Source organism: Octodon degus, unplaced genomic scaffold (genome assembly GCF_000260255.1).
Source record: "Octodon degus isolate 3935 unplaced genomic scaffold, OctDeg1.0 scaffold00127, whole genome shotgun sequence".
Taxonomy (NCBI): domain Eukaryota; kingdom Metazoa; phylum Chordata; class Mammalia; order Rodentia; family Octodontidae; genus Octodon; species Octodon degus.
In genome coordinates this window covers 7043693-7064897 of record NW_004524703.1, presented here as the reverse complement: position 1 = coordinate 7064897, position 21205 = coordinate 7043693, and the positions used below count along the sequence as shown (strand labels likewise).

General features: G+C 35.5%; 1 protein-coding gene across 6 annotated transcripts in view; it reads right to left on the bottom strand.

The window, feature by feature from the left end:
- The window catches only part of Ryr2 (ryanodine receptor 2), a 681083-nt gene that overhangs the window by 80978 nt on the left and 578900 nt on the right, over nucleotides 1–21205 (bottom strand). For 3 of the 6 annotated variants that reach the window (XM_023700825.1, XM_023700827.1, XM_023700828.1), the window contains exons 74-79: nucleotides 18556–18690; nucleotides 15616–15647; nucleotides 14696–14812; nucleotides 12133–12229; nucleotides 9794–9897; nucleotides 8255–8306 (exon numbers count right to left, since the gene is read on the bottom strand). In XM_023700825.1, the coding sequence (XP_023556593.1) occupies nucleotides 8255–8306; nucleotides 9794–9897; nucleotides 12133–12229; nucleotides 14696–14812; nucleotides 15616–15647; nucleotides 18556–18690 (537 nt within the window). Of the gene's footprint in view, nucleotides 1–8254; nucleotides 8307–9793; nucleotides 9898–12132; nucleotides 12230–14695; nucleotides 14813–15611; nucleotides 15648–18555; nucleotides 18691–21205 lie in introns of all 6 variants that reach the window. The other 3 variants (XM_023700829.1, XM_023700830.1, XM_023700826.1) reach the window with 2 other exon arrangements.

The following is a 21205-nucleotide window of genomic DNA, read 5'->3' as shown; positions in this document are numbered from 1 at the left end:
TGTGCGATATCCTATCCTCAAACTGTTAGAAGTGCTGGTCATTTACTTGCCATTCCAGTATTTATCTTATGTTTTACTCTTAGTACTTCTTTGCTATCATGAAAACTTTTTCTTAGTTCAATTGTTTTGAAACATTTAATTTTCTGAATATTGCTTAATCTTAATTTTTGTTCTAAGATTTATACTGTAACTTTGATGTACAATTTATTTAAAAGACATTGTATGATATCTTCTCCTAGTATTAGAAACTTTAAAAAGTATAGTTCCATTTTCTGTTGACTTTTAAAAAAAACCAGAGGTTTGTACCTACGTTGTCTATTTATTATTTCTTGCCTATATCTTTTAATATGAGAAACCACTTTGGCAGTAACAATACACAATGTACTAACCATTGTTACTCTCCTAAAAAAATAAATAAATAAAAATGAAAGCAGAAAAAAAAGAAAGTGACATCATTTTAACCAACAAAATATGAAAAATTAGACATAATTTAATGTGCATTTAAAATATTTAAAAACAATATGAGAAGAAAAAAATGATTTTCTTAGTGAGAAAATTGTAAACACTGCTCAGTATGTAATTTATAATGATATCAGATATTTTCATGTGGTTACTTTATTTTAAGTGGTGAAACTGGCTGGGTGTGATGGTAGATGCCTGTAGTCCCAGAACTCGGCTAAAGCAGAAAGGATGATTGCAAGTTCGAGACCAGCTTGTGCTCCAAAACTGAGCTCAAGGCCAGCCTGAGCTGCATAATAAGACCTTGTCTCAAAAAGACCAAAAAAAAAAAAAAAGGAAAAAAAAAGAAAAGGAAGAAAGTGGTGAAGCCCCTGCATCTCTGACAAATCAAGCCAGACTGACCCTAGTGAGGATGCCAATGGTGGTGTCAATAGTAAGCTGAGGACAAGAAGGAGGCAGCAACAAACTAAGGATACATGGAAACTCCATGGTATGAGCATTTTTAAGCCAGTGCTATTCATGACGGAAAGAAATGAGGTCTGCATTGACAGGCACAACATCAACAACAAATTAACCTAAAGTTTAGAATAAAGTTTGACTTCAAAAATACAAAGATTTTAAATGATTTTCAAGTTCTCAACTAAGTGAGGGAAACAAAGAACAGCATATATTCAGAGCAGATGCTACAGGAACAATAGTAAAGAGGATACACAGAACTCTTTATCAGCACTCTTAGAATTCTTCCCAAAAAATGATTTTTTTTTTGCTACAGAAAAGTATCTAACAAATGAAATGAAGACCCCATTTAATATCAATGAGTCATATACTACTAAGTATTGGAAATAAGGTAGACTACCAGAATTTTTCTTAAACATTGTTGATAGAAATATAAATTGGTGTTCTAACTTTTGATTTTTAAAAAAATGTATTTAGGACAGGGTCTACAAGGTCTTACTACATAGATCAGACTCAAGGTGATTCTCCTGTTTTCAGCCTCCCAAGCACTGAGATTACAGGCAAACAGCACCATACCCAGTATCAATCACTGTCTAACCATGCCCAGGAGGTAGGGCTGGCACAGCACATGGAGGATCGAACTCTGGATGCTGAGCTCTGCCTAACCAGGTATTTTAACTTTTGAAATGGTTTGCCATTTCTTTCTGCAGCTGAATATTCATACACCTTATAGTTATTGAGTCTTGTACAATTGGAGACATTATTTAAGGATATGCATTTTAATAAGTGTTCACATTAGCAAAAGTGAGATGTCACTCAAAAATCTACCAAGAAAAATGTGAAAACCAGGGCTGGTGGTGCATGCCTGTAATCTTAGCTCTTTGGGAGGATAAGGGAGGAGGACTGCAAATTCTAGCCTAGCCTGCAAGACTTAGTGATATTCAAAAAAAAAACAAAAAAAAAAACAGCTGAAGATGTAATTCAGTGTAAAGGCCCTGGGTTCAATCTGTAATCCTCAGCACCACAAACACACACACACACACACACACACACACACACACACACACACACACACACAAAGTAGAGAGGGGAGAAGAGGAGAGGAGAAGCCACCATGAATTTAAATAAGCAATAGTAAATCTCTCCAAAAGAATAAAACAGTCAAAACAAACAAATTCTAGCAATAAGTAACAACAACAAAAAATGGATGACTCTTCGAAAACAGTATCAATGAGAAAAGGAAATCTGAAAATTACACATACTATATTGTCATTTTATAAGTTAAGATCTGAAACAAATATATTTATTTTTTTTCAAAGTTTTATTGGTAAACAGCAATGAGACAGTTTCAAATCCAATCGGAAGTACAGTTTCAACAAATAACACACTGCATATATTCTTCTTAGTGGTTAATTGCTGTACAAGAAGTGGACTTGTGATCCTATTTACAAACACCATTAGAACAAATCATTCTATTCATTAAGAGAATGTGAAACAAATATATTTAATATAAACCTTTTTTTTGGCCAGTTTAGCCCACCCTGAAGGAGGGACTGGTGCAGTCTGTGGTGCCAGGGATCAAGCTACAGTCCCCTGCACCTGCCTAAGCCTGCCTAAGCAGGTGCTTTAGACCAGTGAGCTATCTCACCGGCCCTCAATCTAAATATTGAACACAGAATCTAGGAAAATGGTTTCCTTATGTTTAAGGGAAAGACCATATATAAGTTAATTAAGGTCTCAAGGTCATACTTTTTCTTGTTGTTGGCAGATTTATGTGCAGCTTGTGGATTATTTGAAATGACTAAGTATTTTTTTGTCATGTGTGTGGTTCTGGAAATAAAACTTCCCACTTGACAAGTGTTCTACTCTTGACCTACATCTCCATCCCTGTGTTTTGTTTTGTTTGAGACAGGGTCTCTCTTTATAGTTCAGACTGACCTTGAACTCAATATACAGCCACAGCTGGCCTTGAACTAATGGTGATCATCTTGCCTCAGGCTCCCAAAAGCTGGGATTACAGGCATTTGCTACCATGCCCTTTCTCAAACTTGTGATCCTCTTGAAGAAGCTCCCCGAGCTTCTGGGATTACAGATGTTAGGAACTACATGTAGCCTAAATAAATTTTAAAACAAATCCTCTAATGGGTCAATAAGAAGAGTCTATGATGAATATTTGAGGATTAAACCAATTCTGTGAGACTAATATTAAAAGTAATTAAAATGAACCATAAGTACCTAAGACACAAAAAATGCTTTCCAAAGGCCTTTTAATAGCAGAGACAAAGACATAAGTCTCTGGATCAAGACAGAAAGCAGAAATAACTATGAGGATGCAGACTGACTGTTGCTGAGCATGAAGAAGCCACAAAGAGACATTTTCAGACTCCTGGGAGACTGATCTTCAAAATAGGAAAGGTAACAGTCACCGAGATAGCTCAGTGAACTGAGTGCCTGTTTGGCAAATACAGGAATCAGGCTTCGATCCTTAGCACTACCTACCTAGCTGCCCCGCCCGGGCATGCTGAGCTGGCCACCTAGACTGGGGGCATGGTGGTGCGCCACTGTAATCTCAGCTATGTAGTAAGACCCTATACCAAATACATTAAAAAAAAAAAAAGGAAAGCCAGCCTCCAGCAACCATCTGTGAGCAAGCAGGGCATCAGGATCAGCAACGTGCTAGAATTGGTTATCCAGAAAATGAGGAGCGTGCATGCATTTTTGAGTTGGAGTTCACAGTCATCATAGTACATCTCAATTGCTGTCTCTCATGAGAAGATGAAAAAAGAAATGTGAGTTTTATAAAAGTATAGTTTGTGGATTCACAATAAGGAGGGCTAGCCCAGTCTGGGAAAAGACTAAGAATCTAGACTGTTCATTAAGAATTTAGATATACCCGGTTCCGCAAAAAAAAAAAAATAGAAGTTAGATAAACAGAGAAATCAGTTACCAAATTTGAGGTGACTATAAATGGAAAGAGATAGGTAACTTGGATAACAGAACTGAACTTAAAAATAATTTTGGGATTTTACTATAGTCTAACTTTTACCAGAGAAATAATGGCATATATTTAACATGAAAACCTAAATATAGAAAATACATATCTAAATACAGATAAACTGAGTTAAAATAATAGGAATTAAAACACAACTTGAATTTAGGTTGACAGTCAGGCTCAAAAGGTGACAAAAATAAGATCTAGTGGCCAAAAATTAAATGAATTCTTCCAAGTGATGGTAAGTACACAAGATCCCAACACAGAATAAGCAAGAAAGCCCAGGTGCTTGGGGTTAGTGAGCACACAACTTGGCCTCTCTGTAGAAAATATGGTTGCATTAGGGCCTGTGCAGAGTAGAATGAACTAAGGCATCCAAGCCTGGAATTCTTTGGCTACATTAACCAGCAAAAGGCATGGAATTGCTTAATTACAAAGGAGAACCTCTTGAGGGAAAGGGTGAGCATGTTAGCCACCATTAAATATCTGACCATCTCTTCTGGAAGAGATTGGATAGCACTTTAGGATACAACCAAAGCAAATGAGTAAATAGTCACAAAGAAGAACTTTGGTAAACAGAAATGGCCTTTTTTCAAACCAGGAGGTCCTCACTTTTTCTTCCACAAACTCCTGAGTTCCTAGGCTGCAAAGGATGCCCAGGCAGTAGGTACAAACCCCTAGGTGTGTACCCTCAGCAGAGGTCTGGCAAATTCCACTGCCTCAATGCACCATCTAAGGACCAGCCTCTCCTGAATTTGCACTTGGTTCTGAGAATTGCTAGGAAGAAGCCACAACTAAGAAGACCAACTCTGCCATAAACCTACAGAAAACAACCTAAATGAGGCTTTCTACACTGCCTGGGAATCCTCTTTAAATTTCTAGACAATATGCCAAGCCACCTGGCACAACGTCTCTCTCAGCTCTTCAGTCTGCTCAGATTGCAGTCCAGATGCCCTGTCTCAACCCTTTAGTATCAGCAGGAAGCTGTCTTTTTGTCTCAGAGAGATAGCAGATGACTCTCCAAATTGCCCTTATCCTGCTGGACATCTGCCCTTCTTTTTATTTATTTTTAAAATTTAGGGCAGGGTCTACAGGGTGTACGGGATCTCACTATACAGATGGGACTCATAGTGATTCTGCTGGGATTACAGGCTTGCACCACCACGCCCAGTCTCAGTTGCCATCTCAGAGTGCCCTGGGGGCTGGGCAGGCACAGCAAGCCTGGGATCGAACCTGGCCACTGCACTCTGCTGAAACAGGCACTTTAGTCCTCTGAGCTATCTGGCTGGCCACTTCTTCATTGCAAAGAAGAGATTTTTTTTTTCCTTTTCATTATAAAAGAATAATTTCTTTCCTTTTCATTAGAAAAGAAGAAAAATTCTTTCTCTTTCATGTTTTAAATTCATTTTCTTTAAATGATAGTTTTTAACCCATTAACTAGACAAGCAATCAATTTAGTGGTCCTTGATCTAAAATAATTTCTCTTTGTTTGAATAAGAGATATCAGACTACAATGCTCATAAGGAGAGTATAAGTTCATGCAACTTTTCTTTCAAGGTATGAATTTCAGATTTCTCTACATACTCTGGGTAAATATATTTCTTGTGTGGTTAAGAGCTTCAGATAAAGTTGGGATGCCCCAGCATTGCTTTCTCTACTGCAGTTACCACTCACAGTCGCACAGCAGGCTTTCCTTTTATCCATTCAAGTGGCTCCTTCTCAGTGCTTAGAGCTCTTTTAAAAACAGAAGAAATCAATGGCAAGCAACCAAAAATAACCTCCCTTTTGTCTCATGGTTCCATCTAGGTATTTGTCACCTTGCATCTTTCACCTCCCTCAGTTTCTCAGTGCAGGACTATCTAACCACATACCTTACCTCTGAAGCCCCACTTGCTTCCCATAACCCAGTACTTCTACCTCCTAGGGATCCTCTCCACCACTCTCTGAAACTGTGTCACCATGCACACTTCATAAATTTAAGAAATTTTCAATTCCTACCTCATCTATGTTCAGCACGAAATGTTGCTGTTGACCACACTAACTCCCCTATCAGATCACACTAATGTTCTCTCCATATTGTATGCACATGTGTGTATGTGTGTATATGTACATGCATGTGTGCATATGTGTTCCTGATCTATCTATTTCTTAGTACCGCTGTTCTTACAAGATTGGTCCTCAGCTTTCTTCTTTCAAGCAGCCTTTTTCCTGGGGCAGGATCATCCTCCCCCACCTATGGCTTCAGTGGCCATCTAGTGCTATAGAATTCAGTACTTAGAAACCTTATCTGAGACACTGAGTGTTAGACAAAATATCTGATCACATGTTTTAAAACTCCACTTAGATGTTTCATAAGCACCTGTAACACGTCCATGATTGAACGGTTCTCTTCCCTCTTCATCCAACACCTACATTCTTTGGATCTCTAGCTCAGTATATGGCGCCTACACCAGCTACCCCAACAAAACCTTGAATCCTATTTTACCACTTATTTCATTTTTCACCCTTGCTCAGCAGGAGCAATTTAAATAAACACTCAGTAAATACAGCACAGTTAAGTCACCATTCAACTAATCAAGAACTCCTTTGAGCAGACCTCCCTGCTGTGCTATATAACCTATTCCTCACATCCCCAATAACTGCTGTACTATTTACTTTATTAGTTTTAAAACAATCATTTGTTTAAATTTTGTCTTCTCTTTTATACAATGAAGTACTCCTCAGTCATAAAGAAGGAAAAAAATGGAGATTTTTATAGGTAAATGGATACAACTCCAGACCATATGCATAAGTGAAATAAACCAAATGCACATGTGGATATGTTGTATTATCTCCCTAGTAGGAGAAGCTGAAAGAGTAAATAAGATCCAAAATGTGCAACAGATAAAAATGGGAAGAAATTTCAAAAGGAAAGAAAAACTGGGATGGGGGAATAGAAAAATGAAGAAAGGGAACAGCAATATATATATATATATATATATATATATTAGTTAAGATATCTGTATTACTAATTTCTCTTAGTTCATTGAAAAGAAAGATTTGTGTTAATATTGTTTGGACAATTAAATGCTCATTTTTTATTTTTATTTTAAAGAGAAAAAACAAAAACATAACAACAGCAAAAACAAACCAACATAAAACAATAAATTGGTATAGAATTTCAAAACCAGAACAAGAAATTAACAGTGGTCATTGTATATCATCAAATTCATTGCTCAGATTACCAGATATAGTATTATGAGGTGGATCAATTAAACATTAACTCTTCCTTTTAATAAGCCTTCATTTTTCCTTGTCCTTTTTATTATTTTAGAAATTTGTTTTAAAGAGACTATAAAAATAATAGATAAGACATAAAAATGATACACGTTAAAAAAACAAAACAAAAGGTATTAAACAGTGGTCGTTATATTCTACATTGCTGTTTTCAATGTAGTTGCTCAGATTATAGACATTAACATATAAAATTGGTCAAAGAAAAATCTTAAACAGATGCTCCCTTCAAAAAACTGATAGAGATTAGGAGTATGATCATCTTAGCTAACCTGTGTATACACTTACATGGCTTTTCCCCTTCCTTTATTTCCTACCTTTCCTCCTTACCTCCATCCCAATTGTTTATTCCTCATGTTCAGTTTCTTTCTAGTTTATTATATCCACTGCACCTTTCAAATTTTTCTATTCTTTCAGATTCTTACACTAGAGAGACAATCTAATGTTTACACATGTAGGTCTGACTTATTTCACTTATGAATATAGTCTCTAGTTGTATCTACTCACCTACAAAAGCCTCACATTTATCTTTCCTTATAGCTGAGTAACACTTCATTGTATAAAAACACATCTTTCTTATCCCTAATGCTCATATCTTATACTCCAAATAACTAATTTAAAGATAACAATATGCAATGTATTAACGATTGCTACCTTCTTAGTATCTTGTTTTTAAATTGCATTTCATTTTTCTTTATAAAATAAAAAAGATTAAAAAATAAAATTTGGCTTGTCATCAGATGATTAACTCCAAGACATAATGTACACAACTTTTTTTCTCATTCACCATGTTATGTTTAGTACCTTGATATGCAATGAGTTATTTGTTCAAGGAATGTTTGTAAAATTGATAAGTTCCCCACAAATAAAAAATCAAAATAGGAAGAAGCAATGCTGATTCATCCACAGAGCACAGATGCACACAACAAACAAAAGGCTGAGGTCCATGTCTCTTATGCTTCTAAGATTTAATATTTTGTTTTAATCTAGAAATGTATATCATCTTTTATCAAATGATAATTATTTCCTATTATTAAAATAAAACATTAAAAGTTGAAAAAATATTTTACTCACCTTTGCCATAATGTCTGCATAGGCCATATATAAAAAATCTTCCTCCAGTTTGCTATGGAAAAACAAGAAAAAAAAATTTTTAAGTAGAAAGCTATTGATATGTGGACATACTTATGATTATGTAAAATAACTTGTTTTTTCTCACAAGTATTATTTTAAAATTAAATAAATAAAAAATTTAGATAATAGCAATTGTTTATAAATATATTAAAATTAAAAACCAAGTTCTTCCAAGCTCCTAACCAGCCATCCCTCCTTACCTTGCCAGAGGGCTCGAGTCTCAGAAAATATATGGTCTACTGATTTACACAGAAATGTAATGACTTTAATTTTCTTCAAACTACAAAATTTGAAACAAGCAAATTTAATAAGAACTTTCAACAGCAGAAGTGGCATTTGATATCTGATAGAATCTCCAAACTATGATGTTATAGATTTAAAAATAAGGTTTCAGAGTGATGATACTTGAAAATGGAGAAAGGACAAAATACATTTATAATGCTCCATTTAAAGAAGTATGGAAGTCATTAATACATGAAAATAAATTTCTATCAAAAATACCTAAAATCTGCAAAGCTATTTTAGCAGCTTTAACTTTAGTTATAAGAAAATTTTACTTATGAGAAATACCTCATTACCTGACAATGGTAGACAGAGAGTTGCTCTATGCTTAGAGATGAGATGGTTTTATTAGTTGGGAAATAATAAGAGAGAAATAGTGAGAGAAAGGATGGAATCCATTAGCTAAGAGGGAGAAACGTACGTTGTTATGTCATGCACAGAGGTCACATGAACTCCCCAGGACCTCCAGGAAGGTTCATGTGGCCATGGACTGATAACTAAGTCACCTTCCTAGTTCTGCAGAGGCAGGACCTGACCAAAGCCAACTTTCACAAAGAAAGGGAACAGATAAGGTTTCAACAACCTCTGCAATGTCCCAACTATAGAGCCAAGCACTGCAGTGCTCCTGGAGCAAACAAAGGCTAGAAAATTTAATTGTCAGGCCTAAGAGTACCTTTCTTCTTTGACTCCAGAAAAGTTTACCTCTTGTGGCTTTGGTGCATTTGTGTGGCCAACACTACACAAGGCAAGAAAAACTAGGCAATATCCTTAGATCCCAGAGCTGCTCTCAAGTTGAGCCAATGGCTTACCTCATTCCTAAAGACTTCCAAAGACCCCACACAATTGGTACACACTCTACCAGGAAACCCTGGTGTCACCACTGGTCTCTGCACACTTTTAGCATAGGCATTTGCTTTGGTTTTTTGTACAAGAAACACAATTTCAAAAGAAGAACCAGAATTGACTAAATCAGCTAATTACAAAGTTGTGAAGAAGAAACAGAATTTAAAGGATGCCGTTAAAGCATGACATTGAATGAATGTTGGTCCAGGTGTGTATGAGAGACAGATCTTCAAATAACCATCTCATCTGACAAGGACAAGATGACACTGAAACATGAATACAGAACACAGAGACTCAGGCACGCATTTCTTTACTTGCTCCTCCTAAGTATCACCCAAACCCTTCCAACCATACCATTTCTCGGTCAAAGCTGTGCGACTAAACAGAAGGATCAGCTGGTGCAGAGGGTCAACTCTCTTAGTGGCTTCATCTTCTTCTGGAGGTTCAGCACCAGGTTTCTGCAAAAATGTCAAATGTTTCACATTCACTCAAATCTGGGAACAGTAACAGGGACAGGAACAAAGAACAAAAGAAAACCCCTTTTTGTCCTATTGTGGCATGTGTGGCTGCACAGGTGTGAATTTTACATGCATTAAAAATATGATATGCATATATGCATATATATGTTGTACGTATACATACCATATAATATATAAACATTTATATGCATATATGTGTTATATATAATACATAAATATATTCTGTATATTTAATATATTACCAATTTTAAGACTACGTATCTCAAAAGTGAGATATCTAATAGTATTTATTTTTGTGGTAGAGGGTGGGGAGCAACAAAGCAGGGCCTTCTGCATGACAGCCAAGTGCTCTACTAGCAACTACATCTCCATTCCCAGAGATGAAATACAGTATGGGCAAGGAACATGCACAGAAATTAAAATTTTTTTTTTTTTTTGGCAGAACTGAGGATTGAACTCAGGCCTTTGCGCTTGCCCGGCAAGCGCTTATTCTACTGAGCTATCTCCCCGGCCCCAATATTTCTGAAAATTGTACTTATAAGCAAAGTTACTACAAACTACTACAATTGTATTTTCTAGAGGAAATTCAGCTTTTGGGGGACTCAGATTATAAAAATTTACAATGAACTTTTAAGTCACCCTAAGTATGAAAATATAGTCTCCTGGACAATGCAGAATGCTTAATGTAGTGTCTCCCTAGCATAAGAACCTGAAAGAATGAATAAAATTGAAAAGATACAATAGATTTAGTGAAAGGGAAAGAAACTGAACACAAGGAATAAACAATTGGAATGAAGGAAAAGAAAAAAGTATGAAAAAAGGAAGGGGAAAAATCATGTATGTATACACACAAGATAGCTAAGATGACTGTACTACTAACTTCTATCAGTTTTTTCAAGGTAACAGCTACTGCTTAAAGTTTTTACTTTGACCAATTTTATATGCTTATATCTATAATCTGAGCAACTACACTGAAGACAGCAATATGCAATGTAACAGCCAATGTTGAATATTTATCACCTTGTTTTAAATTGTGTATCATTTTTAATGTTTTAACTATTATTTTTCTATTCTCTTTATAATAAATTTAAAAATAGAATTAATGAATACTAGTCAAAGAATATGAAATGATCTAAAACCTGGACTACTTATATAAGTTTTTTTTTTCTTTTCAGTTAAAATATCTATTGTTAGAACTTTAACAAGGAAAATTATTAAACAGTTTTATTTTTTGTGGTAGTAATTAATCCTGATTTTTAACTAAATGAGTTAATAAATTGTATGTATTCATTGTCCTAACCCATTCAGACTGATTTTTCCCCTATACAAATGAGATTCTTTTAAGAATTTAGGCTTATAAAATGCTATAGGTACTAGGTAAATTTCTATGAGATATCCAAGTGGCCTATATGTTTTGATCCTGAAGATTAATAAGATTTATTTTTAAAATTATGGAGCGAATCATGGTTAGGCTTTTAATAACTGAATTATATTATCCATTATATTTTCCAATAATTTCCAAGTTAAAAAGTGATTTTCAAGCAAGAGATGTTTAAATTGGGAATTGCGAATCTCTGACTATCCCCACAAAGTTCTGTGAGATTGGGTACCAATGGAGTAATGAAAAAATTGATTTTTCAGGTTTTTAAACAGGCCTTTAACTTATAAAAGTTGATGGGGGTTGCTCCCCCATCTGTGGTGCTCTCAGCGACATGAACCTCGTTTTCAGTGCTGTCTAATGGAGCCTTCCTTGCCAGCCTATTTACCTCAGCCTCGTCTCTCCTATTTCCACTGTATCATCCACTGCCCTGGATGATCTACTGCCTTTTGCTTTCAGAGGTCAGAAACTTTTTGTTTACCCCCAACTTAGTTTTTGTTGGATAACATTTTAAAGTTCAGCATTTTATAGTTTATCATGGTTCTGAGGTTAAAGGGGCTTGGAGAAAGAATGTAGAAATATAGAAATCATTAATAATTAGTTCTGAACTTGCATTTTTCTCTTAAGTTGTGAACCACTTAATTTTGATGAGATCTGGAGATGAGCAGAGAGCTTTTATCCATACACACTAAATGTGATAATAATTGAGATGCAAAATTTCCTAAGATCAATATAATTCAATGTTCTCTTCTTCAGTGATCTGTGACAACTGTTGCACCTACATTGGCCTATAAGCCCAAACCATCTTTCATTTTATAACCAAACTAAAGACATACAGCTAAGTCTTCAATCAGTTTGTCTTCAAAGTAATGTTCTTCTGTTTCAATCCAAGATTTTTCATATCCCTGAAGAAAGAGATTGACAGCCCGGTGCCTAGAAAGTAAGCACAAGTTCAATCACAAGTTTTTTTTGAAAAAAATTGAAAAGGAATTCATTAGCGCTTTATGACTGGATTTTATCTACACTAACAAAAGGAAATCAAAATAAACTTTGTATTACTTTATTCTTCTTTTCAAAGGCAACACTTTATAGAAAGCAGGGCAAAGTTTCTTGGATCTCCTATTGACTTGGAATTAAAACCTGGCTCAGCCTCTTTTGCGCTGTGTGACATTGGTCAGGTTGTTCAAGTTTTGTAATTTCCATTCTCTCTCATTTTTAAACCTAGTGTAACCGCATCTACATTTCAGTGTTATGGGACTTCAAAATGAGATAAAAGATGAAAGTGCAGTGGAGTGGCATTCATTAAATAGCAGCCACTGCGATGACAGAGAGGGGCTCACAATATGTATTAACAGAGAAAGAGTTTGTTTAACACTAAACATAAGTCTTGGGGGGCCAGGGAGATGGTTCAGTGGAATAACTGCTCCCTGGCAAGCGCAAGGGTCTGACTTCAATCCCCAGTTCCAAAAAATAAATAAATAAATAAGTCCTGAGGGTTCCAAGGCAAAATGTACTAAATGAACTGTATAAATAATGATAAAAAATTTTGGATAACAAAAATTTTGAAATAAAAATGAGAAAGACTAGTATAACCAATGAAATTCAGCATGTTAATGAGGGATGTAAGACAGGAAGAAAGAATTTCATGACAGTAAGGAACATTATAACACAATATCAGAGGTGACAGAAAGCTACCACTGCAGGATGGCAAGCTGAGCCAAAGGATAAAAAGGGGGCTGAGGGGTTAGGAGGTATAATAGAAGAGTAGATTTGTAAAGGGCCTTGAGACGAGACAAAAAGAATGGAAAACATAGCTGGCACCAATGCAAGTTACCACCAATTTTTGAACAGAAAAGAGGAATGTCAAAGAACATGTTTGACCTTGCTGCTGCTTCAAGATTGCTTATGTGGCTTCTAAACCTCAGTGATGCTAGGTTTACTGACACTAACTCTATACAGTCAGGCCTATGCAGGCCTGAAGTGCACTGAAGTGTACAGGAATTCTTAAAAAACTATGTTGGAGAACCACAGGAATAAGAAAGGCAAGCCTGAAAATGGCACACTGAAGAGCATGCAGACTCTGTGCCGCCATGGAAGCTGCTGAGCTTCTGCTACCATCCATTTCCTGTGAGACAAGGAACCAGTGACACAAAAAGGTGACCAAGAGGGATGATTAGTGATGTGAAATAGGTCAGGAAAATTGATGGAAGCTGGAGAGCTGCATTGGAGTAACCGGAACAGGAATATATATGAGGTCCGAGGCTAATATCCTATCTGACCACAGATGCCATCAGAAAACTTAAAAGTAGCATGTAGTTTGGGAAGAGGCTATGTAAAGTATTTTACTTCTGTGAGTATGACTTTGATGTTAAGGAATTCAGCTATATTAAGGAGGAGGAAAACTGGAACATTCTGTTTGTTTGTTTTAGTTTGGGATTTTTTGCTGTCTTACATAGGTGTACATTTACTGTCATAGCACCATTCACAGTCCATGATGCTGAAAATATAAAATTTAGAAAAGTGAATGAAACTTGAAAGTATCTTAAAGTCTGAAGCAGAGCAATAGCCCCATTATTGCTACAGCTAGAAATATGTAAAAGCATCTGAGAAACAAACAAAAATATTTGACTTTCAAGGATGTCAACTATGTCCCCCCGCCCAAATGATATCACTAAGCTAAATCCTGTTTAGAAGACATAAAAATGATGGATGTTGTGTAAAGCTCAGAGAAGAAAAGTGGAGGTTTTGAGGAGAACCACCAGAAAACTAACATGACACCATCATCACCCAGATCACTTCTTTATTGACAAGTACATCTGCCACACTTTGAGAAGAAGGTAGTCTATTAAGTTTATTTACAGCATTCCTGTAAGTCAGTACGGTGTTAATTCTTTCCTCCAAATGCTAATCATTACACAAATAATAACAGCTAATATTTACTGGGACAACTTCACTTCTAAGTACACTGTATACATCAGTCTATTAAATTGTCTAATAAATATTTCTATGAGATAGATCCTATCACAACCTAGGCAAGAAAACCATAATGAAGTCAGATAAGTAAGTTGACCGATGCCATACAGGGGAGGCTGAGATTTCTGGATCGAAATCATGACAATTTCACTTTAAAGAATGCATTCCTAATCATTTATTATTACTTCACATAGGTGATCAGATATTCCTCAGTATGTAAAATCATTTATCAATAACATTACAGGCCACAAAAAAAAATCTAATAAAAGCAAAACTCAAGTATTACAAAGAAGAACAAATAAATATCCTCCATTCTTCTCTTGGATGACTGCACCATGTTAAGATATAGACACATTTAACTTAGAGAAAAAAATGTTTTTAATCTATTGGGAACATATATTTTTATAAGCATTTAATAATTCTGACCTTGGCAGATTATACAAAGGAGCCATTCGGAAGCAAGCTACTACGGCCCTTTTCCTCTGCTTAGAGAGTAGCTTGTGCCACACAGCCTTCTTAGATCTCTGAGGATGCTCCACCTGAGGGAGGATGACACAAATAAATAATTACTTCCATCTCATACTATCCTCAATAGTACAGCACTTGGCAGCTGCACTTTTTATTATTTGCTTAGTTTTGAGGGCCAAGGACTGAGCGCAAGGCTTCACACATGCTGGCTAAGCACTGCACCACTGAGTTACACATGCAGCCCAAAAGTTATAAATTGAAATCCAATTCCAAAAGTATTGTCAAGTGATTTTGGAAGCATTCGTATCCTAAAGGTTACAGATAAATTTGAGATTGTTTCTAATGTTATATTAATGTCCTTACTAAAATATTATACATTCTAACCAATGAACACATTAGATGTTTTGTTATCTCTAAAAAAGGAACATAAAAGCATTCCACATAAAACCTTTTTTATTCTTCTCAAAAATTTCTTAGGTCTTTTTTTAGATTTTTATACATGTTTTGTTTATGCAAAAAACCTACATCCTCATTTATATATCTACTGGAATTAATTTTATCATAGGAGCTGTAGCAGTAAACACAAACACAACATAAAAATTTACTGTTCTTCAATACAAGAGGACAAGACTCTGTGAATACAGTATTGAGAGTAAGTGTAGGGATTTAATTTTGCAAAAATGTTAAAATATATAACTTTGGTTAGAGACAAATGAGAATTCTAAAGTAAATGATGCAAGCAAGGACTGACAACTAATGGTGCTAGGAACTCCAAGAGAAAAGAGAGATTGTAGTATTAGAAAGAAAAAAAAAAAACACAACATGTGAATCTAAGTTAATTATTAATCTCTAGATATTCGAGTGATGTACTTCCCATACTGAAATATCTCCGGCCAATACATTTAGATTTCTGGAAGAAATAAAAATGTTATGTTAGCCAAAAGGTAAAGCTGGATTTATGTATTTTACAGTAAAGGGATGTGGTGTGAATACAGTGATGACTAAAGAAATCATTAAGAATGTTTGAACAATAGTAGCTTGGAAATTGTAACAAGGCAATTGGTTGAATTAAAAAGCACTGATTTTAATGACCCTCTTCTTTCCATAGAATAAAACTTTTAACAAATGTCTGTATCAATTTTGTTCTTGAAGGGAGACATAGTATGAGAGAAAACATATGTATTTAAGGTTGTGTGTCTGGTTAATATTCAGCATTCTGATCAACCTGAGTAACATCCAACAAATACACACTTAGCATCAAATACACAGGCTAGAAAAGGCTCCTCCTGCCCTGGAAGCTCGCTATTTGGTCAAGGAAAAACCTCTATTACAGAGCTTTCCTACGGTCAAGTAAATGGGTATCTGTAGGTTTTCCATCCAAAGGTGAATATCACAATGCACCTTGTAATTCTGGATGTCTTCATGTTTTTATGCATTAGCTTAGTTAACGCTGAAGTATAACGAATTTAATTTTGCCATAAAAATAATTACCAGAAACACAGTATAAAATATGAGATATAATAAAAATACAATGAAAGTTTAAATTTAAAATATTAGTTGTAGTAAAAGACATATCACCATTAATACCTCATTAAAATACATAAGAGGACTTTCTGAACTGCTTCATCAAGAGGTAAGGATGATGGAATAAGTATGTTTGAAGGATGAATGGCAATGTGTCTTTTACTGTAATAGTTTTTAATTTAAACACCACTTTATTTTTCAAACATCCCTGTACATCTATAAAGTTTGCTAACACTTGAGAAAAGTCAAATCAGTAAGTATTTCCTAGACACCAACAATTTTGCTTTGTTTTTTTTATTTTTTTACTTGTGAGGTTGGAGATCCAACCAAGGCCTTTGAACATACTTAGCGCATGATCTACAACCAAGCTACACCCCTAGAGCAGCATCTTACTGTTTCTGCATAGACTTCAGCAAGTTAAAACATTTTTTCAAACCACTCTTGACTTAAGGACAAATTAACATCACAAAAGAAACGTGTGCATTCTCCACACCAGAATTCACCTCACTAAGTAAAGGCTGCTACCTGGGTTCTTCACGCACCTTCCTCAGCACATTACTACTGTTCATGCTTCTGGGTCCTCACAGGGACTAAGCTACCTACACCCACTTAAGAACGAACCACACACATCTGGAGAGTCAGACTAGGACAGCGCACCCCATAAATGTCCACAGCATGAATGGAAGGGTAGCGTCCAGACCCTCCTTTCAGGAATGACTTCATTTATCATGATTGGTTACACTTGTGAGTGTACACTTTAATATTATAGAAAATTACAATAATATTTTAACAAAACTTTGTTGAATTTACCTTAAATTCACTCAAGCAAATCCAATTATGTATATAAAAAGCAAGAATAGCTTACACCTTGGGCTAACTACAAGATATGATACTGTAGTTGTCGTTTAATTGACATTTAATAATCATAGTAAATATGTATGTAACTTTGGAAACCTACTTCTATGACTCCATACACATAACTGCAAATGTAATTATCTCAGCCTTGTCTTTTGTTGAGTCCTGAGAATTTATTTAGTATTTTATGACAATATTATGGAAGTATTCAGGGGAAAACACTAAATTCTAGCACAAAGTCATATAATGTAAATATATGTTCATAGCTCCAGGGCCTAAGAGTATTCTAGTTGCCTCACCAACATCAAGAGCAGTGATAAACTGCCCAGCAAGAGAGAACTTATTAGCATTTGGGGGAACCTGACAGCAAGCAAGGAAATTAAAAGAATACATTAGATAATATCCTTATGCAATTTAACCCAGCAATGCATGCTCAGATAATCTATAGCAGGGATTAAAGCAAACTGTTTATTATTGCGAGGTAACATGTCCAAATATGGCTAAAGGTGATATAGAGTTAAAGATATATTACTCAGTTCACTTAAGTGATACAATTCCTGAGGTGGCAGCAGGCATTTATTACTTAATCCTCAGTGTAAAGGAAACAGTTCCTGCAGGTACTGCCACAGAGGCTGAGTAGTGGACCCCTCTGTGGTTCATGCTGTGTCCCGTGGCTCTAGTGACTTTGCTAAATGGACTTCATGAAAAAGATAACTTGGTCTCTGTGTTGCACATACTTCTGTAATATAACCTTCTGATTGAATATGTTTCACATCTTATTGTTTTAGAAATGCTCAAGCAAAGGGAAGCAATGAGAAAACAAAACATAGCCAGCTTTGTAGTGTTAAATATGACACAACTGAAAAGCCTCAAACTGAGTTTTAATGTCAATACCTTGTTCTTCTGTAATACAATTTTTCTGGATCTCAGAAAACTAGCTCAAAAATATCTCTAATAAAAAGGAAGTATAAACAACAAAAAAAGAAAACTCTTTAAATAGTAACCCAGCAAAATATAATATTGCAACTATATTGTTATGAACAAAAAAAAATGATGCAAGCATATATACATCAAATCAGTTGTAACCACTAAATATTTTGTTAAAAGGATTTAGAATTAGGTCAATAAAAAAAAATAGGTCTATAATCCTAGCTACCTGTATAAACTTAGAAAGGCTTAATAAACATAATAAAACAAGGTTCTTGATCATCTAAAATGCATTATTTATACATTATTATAAAATTATATGATTGGAAGTTTTATTTATTAGATACTAGGTACTCCAAAATACATTCTTTATAACAAATATGCTGAATATGTACTTTTTTTGGCTTTTAGTTACCAATTAATATTTTCTTAAAATATCTGTGTATCATTACCGCCTATATGATTTAGTAGCATATATATAAAGCATATATTTAATCAACACAAAGTCTGACCTGTTCAAGATGAAAAAGTACGTTTGCTATGTCTAGTACTCTTTCTACTGTCCTCTCTGGATCTGAGGTATCTTCGGTTCTGTTTGGCAAGTCTTTGTAAAGGGCCATTTGCCATCGAATGGCAGGATCTTCCAACTGCAGGCAAAAGACAAAAAATGTGCACAAAATATAAGACAACAACCTAAGCAGAGAAAGGTCCATCTACTGTTATTTACCAGGCATGGCCCAATGTTAAACACTGAGATTACGAAGGATGAGTAAGTCCATAGATCTTCCGCAGAGCGCAATAAGCATAGGCATACTGCACTGCATTCCACAAATATGCTGGAGGTAAGTTTCAGTGTTCTTAGCAAAGTACAGAAAAGGATAAACATGTGAGGGACTGGATATGGTAATAATTCAACTACATGAAACGCCCCCTTACTATGTCAACCAAAATATGCTATATATCTTAAATATGTGCAACCGAAAAAAATAGTATGCAAAATATGCAAACAAGGCCCTTGTAGTCTTGGAATTTACCGCCTAGTGGGGAAGAAAACTTTAAATTAATATTTGCCATTGTCATGAGAAAGACGTATAAGATACATGTGTGTATAGCCTACTTTGTGGGTAGCTGGAAATATTTTCTAAACAAGAGAAGCTGTAACCAGGGCTTAAAGATGTGCTAGAGATAGGCCAAGGAAGGCATAAGAAACCTTTCCTCCTCCTGCTCTCCATTTACCTTCTAACTGTTGAAAACTCGCATGTTTAATTCTATAAGCAATCAATAGAATCATATTTTCAAGGCGTGATCAAAATATATGGTGAATGTTTTAAAGAAGTTCATTACGGTAACACTGCCAACAACACCCCCACTGCACATGTGCGCGCGCGCGCACACACACACACACACACACACACATACACTGTGAAAACACTTATCCCTCATCCCTGTGCTTTCGAAATCAGTTCTAGCAAACTCGTTCCTTAGTGCCTTATTGAAGTGTGCCTAAAATAATGGTGAATGCTGCTGTGGAGTGCTATCCGGGGAAAAGTCGGGCACGTAAAACCAGTACAGTTTGTCCTCGTTCACTTTAGTCACCAGATCTGGCACCATGGACTTCTGACTCTGTCTCAGTGAGAATGGCCATGAGAAGCTCATGTTTAGAATCAGTTCAGGCCATCAAGGAAGCTATAACAGCACAATGAAAGGTACTCATGAAAGTCTTCCAGAAATGCTTCAAGAAGTGGCAAGAACGATGGAATTAGTGTCTTCGAAGAGAGGTGGGAGTATTTTGAAAGAGATTAATTGCAATACATTTTTACCATAATATATATTTTTTTCAAAATTAAACATTTATCATATTATTTAATCACACATATCTATAAATATAGGGATTATGAAATGGAGAACACAGATTTTAACAACAGAATCAATGGAGGTTTAAAAAAATTAGCCCACATGAAAGTATCTACATAGTTCAGTTGCTGATACTGTCAAATTTTCTAAGTAAAAGTTATAACTGAAATCTCCTTTTTTTAGAAAGGGTACTACAAATCACAAAGGGTATACATCATAATGGGACAAAGCATGTTACTACAAAGAAATAAAAAAATTGCTACGTCATTAACAATAGAAAAAATGGTCCCCTTATCTTTTTCTTCTCCTTTGGATTTTTCAGTTGAAAAGGAGAGACTGGGTGTCATAAAGCAGAAACAAATGGGCAACATTTAAAACTTGCAAAGTCTTGGACTAAGAAAGTATAATTTGAAATGTTAAAAATAACTTTACTCTAGAGGCAAACCCACAGATAGCGTTTTGTACATGCATGACTGGAAAACATCACGCATCCTTTGATCAAATAGAAAGCTTTCCTCCTTCATATATTTTTTTTCAGTGGAAGACTTTCGTATTTCTGGATTTTAATCAACATTATGGTTTATACTTAATAAGTGAGCATACTTCATGAAGTGAAATGTTTATTTTTTCTAATACAATTCTTTTTCTCTAGTCTCACAATTACTGGCACTCTAACTTCAAAACAATGTATTCAGAAGGAACTAGGAACAATGTATATTTTGGAAACATGTATATAGCCATGAAATATATGCTTTATTCCTAGCATAAGAAAGTATACGTTAAAACATCAAAATAAATGCATATTCATTAGCTCTATATTTTTTAAAATTTGTGTGTGTGTGTGTGTGTGGCGAGCTCAGCCCACCAGGGGGGCGGGGCTGGCTGGCATGTGGTGCTGGGGGATTGAACCGCAGTCCCTGTGCTTTGCTAAGCTTGTTCTAAGTAGGCGCTTTAGACCACTAAGCCATCTCACCAGCCCCTAGCTCTATATTTTTAAGTGTCATTTATTTAGAACTGAAATACCATGTAAGAATCCTCCAGAGGGGCCGGGGAGATGGCTCAGTAGAATAATGCTTCCCTGGCAAGCACAAGGGCCTGAGTTCAATCCCCAGTTCCGCAAAAAAAAAAAAAAAAAAAAAAAAAAAAAATCCTCCAGATAAGCACCAATGCCTTCTTCAGAGCCACAAAAGTCCCTACCTCCACCTCAGTGGTGGTACTACACCAGCAGTTCTCAGAGTGCAGAGTGGGGTTCACTGGGACCTTTCAGAATACCTGATATTCTGAAACACCAGGGATGCTAAAATAGTG